The sequence below is a fragment of the Beta vulgaris genome, chromosome 4 (assembly GCF_026745355.1).
Source record: "Beta vulgaris subsp. vulgaris cultivar EL10 chromosome 4, EL10.2, whole genome shotgun sequence".
In the NCBI taxonomy this organism is placed as follows: domain Eukaryota; kingdom Viridiplantae; phylum Streptophyta; class Magnoliopsida; order Caryophyllales; family Amaranthaceae; genus Beta; species Beta vulgaris.
The window spans coordinates 6,842,249-6,847,503 of NC_079205.1; the positions used below are offsets into that span (position 1 = coordinate 6,842,249).

The 5,255-nt window shown below is 36.9% G+C and overlaps 1 protein-coding gene across 1 annotated transcript; it reads left to right on the forward strand.

The window, feature by feature from the left end:
* Positions 1–226: 226 nt before the first annotated feature.
* On the forward strand, positions 227–4,886 carry LOC104907103 (scarecrow-like protein 21). Its single transcript, XM_010695983.4, has 2 exons — positions 227–520; positions 2,725–4,886. The coding sequence occupies exon 2, from the start codon at positions 2,838–2,840 to the stop codon at positions 4,575–4,577; it is 1,740 nt and encodes a 579-aa protein (XP_010694285.2). The 5' UTR covers positions 227–520; positions 2,725–2,837; the 3' UTR covers positions 4,578–4,886.
* Positions 4,887–5,255: the final 369 nt, after the last annotated feature.

Here is a 5,255-nt window from a genome sequence, read left to right on the forward strand (position 1 = left end):
TATTATTACTTCCTCCGTTGCATAATGAGTGAAACACTTTTCTCCTTTATGTGAGAGCTTTTTTAGAGAAGTGTTTAACTTATTATAGAATAGAAGAAGTATTAAAATTATACCGTCTCTTTGAATAATTTGGATAAGTAATATGCATATATAGACAGAGTTGCCAGGTAGGAAGAGCACAATCACAACCTGAGGCGCGTAGAATACCACACTTGTTTTAAAAAAGAGAGGAAAGAGCTGCGATGCATCTAGTCTACTCCCCTCCTAACTCCCATCACTGCAAACCCAACGTGTGGTCGGCGGTGACAATATCCTTCGTTAAATATCTGTTGCTCACCCTATTCTCTTTTCTTTCAAACCTATACATAACAATCTTAAAGCTGCTTTATTTCTCATTTTGAAACTCCTTCAAATTCCAACATACCCTTTTTGTTTGTTTTTTCAAACAATTTTATTCTAGTCAAAATCCTTCAACATCAGCATTTGACTCTTGTTCGTCTACTTTTTGCTCCAATTTCAGGTCCATTTTTTCTCTCAATCTTTCCCATTTACTTTAATTTTGTTTCCATTCTTACTGCCTTGGTGTTTGTTCTGATGAATGGTATGTTGGAAATATGAGTTTTGGATTGAAATTTGAGGTATCTCATGCTATTTATGTAGTTATTTGTAAGTTTTGTGCTTTTGTTTGTTTTGGGTAGTGATTATTTTGCTAATTGCATGGAAAAATTTCTGAAAAAGGTTGAATTTTTAAATTATGAATTAGGTTCTGTTTTTAAGTTTAGCTAGAAGATTTATTTAGTATTCATTTAGATAGTAAATTGAGTTCAATTCTTTGAATAGAGAATTTTATGCAGCTAAAGCTTTCTTTTTTAGAATTAAAATAGAGTGAATGAATCAATATTTACCAAAAAAATTGTTCTTTTATCATACCCAAATGGCTGTTTATGTAAAATATGTGCTTTTGTTTTTTGGGTATTGATTGTTTTGTGAACTTATCCACATAATTGGTATTTTTTTTTATATATAGACTGTATTCTTTATTCATTTGGTTGTAGAACTGGCCAAATTTTGTTAAAGAGAATGCTTTTTTTCCCCCTTCATTTTGGATAAAGGGAATTGTTAGGGTGAGGGATAAAAGATATAACTCTTAGATTCAAATACTCCTGTGGATGCTCTTTAAATCTTACTATTTCTGTGCTAAAAGTTGGATATAAATTCTTAGTATTGAGCATATGAATTTGGTAAATTATTCCTGAAATTGGATGAGATGCCTTCATACTTCCTAGGGTGGATGGGGATAAGTATTGGTTGAATTGGAAATCTGAGATCAATTTAAATGAGGTTTTGCTGGGTGTACGTATATGGCAAGGAATATGTAACTACTACCATTTAGCTATTAAATTGTGCATGTTAGGTTCGGAGAAGGATTATGAATCTTGGTTTATTTACCTTCTTATAAGAGTTGAGATTCATATGAGATGAGAACTTCATCATCTATTTGTCTTGAGTGGTTTGGATGCGACAATAAGAGAAAATGGAGCAGATAAAAAATGGAGAGGAGGAGCGAATAAAGGCACGGTTCTGTTCTTTTTTTTTTGAAGGGAAGGCACGGTTCTATTCTATTAGAAGCATAGTGGTATATACAAGTTGGTAGTAATGATTTGAGAATGTAGAGGTGTTCAAGTCCTGTAAATATTTGAAAGAGAGATCTTAGGCGAAAAGGGAATAAATCATAAATGATTTTGGCTTTTAAATTTCTTCCAACTCCTATTCCATTTTAAAAGCTAGAAAACTAACCTTTTCTCTTATTTTCTTTTCATCATATTCTGCCAAAGGGGCTAAAACATAAAATTTAACTACCCTTCTAATGTCTTCCTTGAGGCTCCATCTACGACACGGCATAGACTGTTGGGAAAAAGAATGGACTATCAGGAAAAAAAGGAGGGAAGTTAGACTTATAATGTCCCCCTTCAGGAATTAATGTTTTCCTGTGGATTTTCTCATGCCAAACTGCCTCAATCAAAGCAGTTACCCTTAGGCATTAGTAATATCTACTCAGATTTGGGTACTCTTGTCAGACACTGGTACCTGTACAAGTGTTTGACTAGGCCATCTTATTGAAACTTCCATGATTTTGGCCTAAAATGAAGCGTCGGAGTGTCCATACCAATGTCGGAGTGTCAAGGTTCCTACATGGTTACCTGAGGTATAATGAAGAGTCCAGTAACATAGAATTACTGTAAGTTTGTTGAGCTGGGGTACTTGCTTTGTGTGTCCATGTTATTAGATGGTTATAATCCATCAGCGTTAGTTTCATTTCAGAACTCCTAAGTTATCTTAGTGCACATCATTTTCGGGCCTGTGCTGTTATTCTGCTTCTGTAAACTTATATTGGGGAGCAGGAGAACAATTAATATTGCAAATGATTTGCTTGTATTGCATGTCAAAATTTTCATCTTCTGCCTGAATAGTACTATGAGTCTGGCTTGTGCTTTATGTTAGTGCGCAATAGCTGAAGTTTTCTTGATTGGTTGTTTACTTCTCATGTTTATTTGGCAATTTCGAATAAACAATATGATTATTGAAATTAATTTGCAAAAGTAACCTAGCTCTTCCTACAGAAAGCTTGTCATCCTTAATAATACTGTCTACATCTCTTTGTAGAATGTTCAATTTTGATGATCTTTCAGTATGTTTATGAACTATGTTTCCTTGTTATTTCAGGCTGGTATTGGAGATTGCAAGAAGATATAGAACCAGAGGGTATTCTTGTACCTAATTAAGTGAACTCTATATTTACTGGTACTACATAAAGTAGCTGTAGCTAATGCTATAGCATGGATTCACACAAGGTTTTTGGATACAATACCACTAGTGCCGACTCTTCCTATATGACTTCACAGCATACTTCTTCACCAATTCCAAACAGGTTATTTGGACCACTGAAGTTCCATTTGAGAAATTCTCCAATCTCACCATTCTCCACTCACTTTGAATGTGAGACAGCCACTACGTTGACAGATAGCCGAGAGCATCACAGTTCGAGTGAGAGTCTCTCAGCAAAAAGCCCTTCTTGTAATTCACTCCTTGAAACTAACAGTTACCATCAAAGGTTTAACTCAAGCCCTTCAGAAGATTCTCGTCAGAGTCCTGCTCTACCCACTACTAGTGGAACTCTGTTTTCTCAAAATTCAGATTATGAAGTAAACATAAAGCATGCCTTGCAGGAGCTAGAGACTGTTCTTATGGGTGATGAAGCAACTGGAGGAGGAAGCCGGCATTCCCATATCCCAGGTCAGAGATCAGGGTCCTGGAATAGGGACCCACAGAGCTCTCACGGGGCCCAACTTCAGTCATCATCCCCTTCTTTGGAAAGAAGGTCAGAGGATGAAGGGCAGAGTGAGAAACGACACAAAGCCATGGAAGAAGAAATCGTGCAGCATAAAATTCCATCTGGTAATCTGAAAGAGTTACTGATTGAATGCGCGAGGGCATTATCCGATAACAGATTGGATGATTTTGACGAATTAGTTGAACAAGCAAGGAAAGAGGTATCAATTTCTGGACAGCCAATTCAGCGTCTTGGGGCTTATATGATTGAAGGGCTAGTAGCAAGGAAAGAATCTTCTGGAAATAACATCTACCGAGCTCTTAGATGTAAAGAGCCTCTTGGAAAAGATTTGCTTTCTTTCATGCATATACTTTATGAAATATGTCCTTACCTCAAGTTTGGTTACATGGCTGCAAATGGAGCAATAGCTGAAGCATGCAGAAATGAGGACCGCATACATATCATAGATTTCCAGATTGCTCAGGGGACCCAATGGTTGACTCTCTTGCAAGCCCTGGCGGCAAGACCTGGTGGTGCCCCACATGTGCGAATAACTGGTATCGATGATCCGGTCTCTCAGTATGCTCGAGGTGCCAGCTTGGAGGCAGTTGGGAAACGTTTAGCATCACTCTCTGAAAAATACAATATATCTGTCGAGTTCCACGCAGTACCCGTATTTCTTCCTGATGTCACACGGGAAATGCTCGACGTGAGGCCTGGGGAAGCTTTGGCAGTTAATTTCCCTTTACAGCTTCACCACACACCTGATGAGAGTGTCGATGTGAACAACCCAAGGGACGGTCTCCTTAGAATGGTGAAATCACTCGGTCCTAAGGTAACCACTTTGGTAGAGCAAGAGTCAAATACCAATACCACCCCTTTCTTGACTAGGTTCACAGAAGCTTTGAGTTACTACTCCGCAATGTTCGAGTCTATTGATGTAACAATGCCAAGGGATAGGAAAGAGCGGATAAATGTGGAGCAGCATTGCTTAGCAAAGGACATCGTGAACGTCATCGCCTGTGAGGGAAAGGAGAGGGTGGAGCGTCACGAGCTTTTGGGTAAATGGAAGTCGAGGTTTACTATGGCGGGATTCAAGCAATACCCTTTGAGCTCATATGTGAACTCGGTGATAAGAGGATTACTTAGGTGTTACTCTGAACACTATACGTTGGTGGAGAAAGATGGCGCTATGCTTTTGGGTTGGAAAGATAGGATGTTGATTTCGGCTTCAGCTTGGCATTAATCTTACACATAGGAAGAAAATCAGAGATAAGAGACACAGAAAACAAAGATAGGTGTTCTATATCTCTTTTCAGAATTCTTTTCGCTGAGCAATGATTGTGAGTTGCTAAATCAGATAGATTTTGTAACTTCTCACCATTGTTGTTCTATGAAGAGATTTCATTGTATGTATTTACTTTGTGAGCAGGCTTTAAAATATTTAAAGGACTAACCTATATGAGAAATAATAGTTTGTTGTATAATGATTTAGGATTAAGCAAAGATTTGTTTTCATTCATTTATTTTCACATAATAAAGAGTAGTTATGATATAGTAGTAGTCCGTAGTAATCAAAGCTTGATTAGATATGTATGCATTATGCAACCCCAAGATCCTTGGCTGACAGCCTCATACTTTTTAGATATTGTGAATAACTACTTTTGTTTCTCAAAAAGTTAAATACTTTCTTTATCCGAATCAGTCACAATAAGTGGAATTTAGGTCAAAATGGTAAAAAAAAAAAGTTTAATATCATTGCAAATATGCTATTAAAAAGCAAGAGGAGATCTTAATTTTTTTTTGTTTCACCATTTGAATTACCTTATCTTATTGTGGTTTCAACTTTCTCTTTACATTTTTTAATGTTCTCCCACTTTTTCTATGTTTCACTTATTGAGAAACGGAGGAAAAACTAATTTAT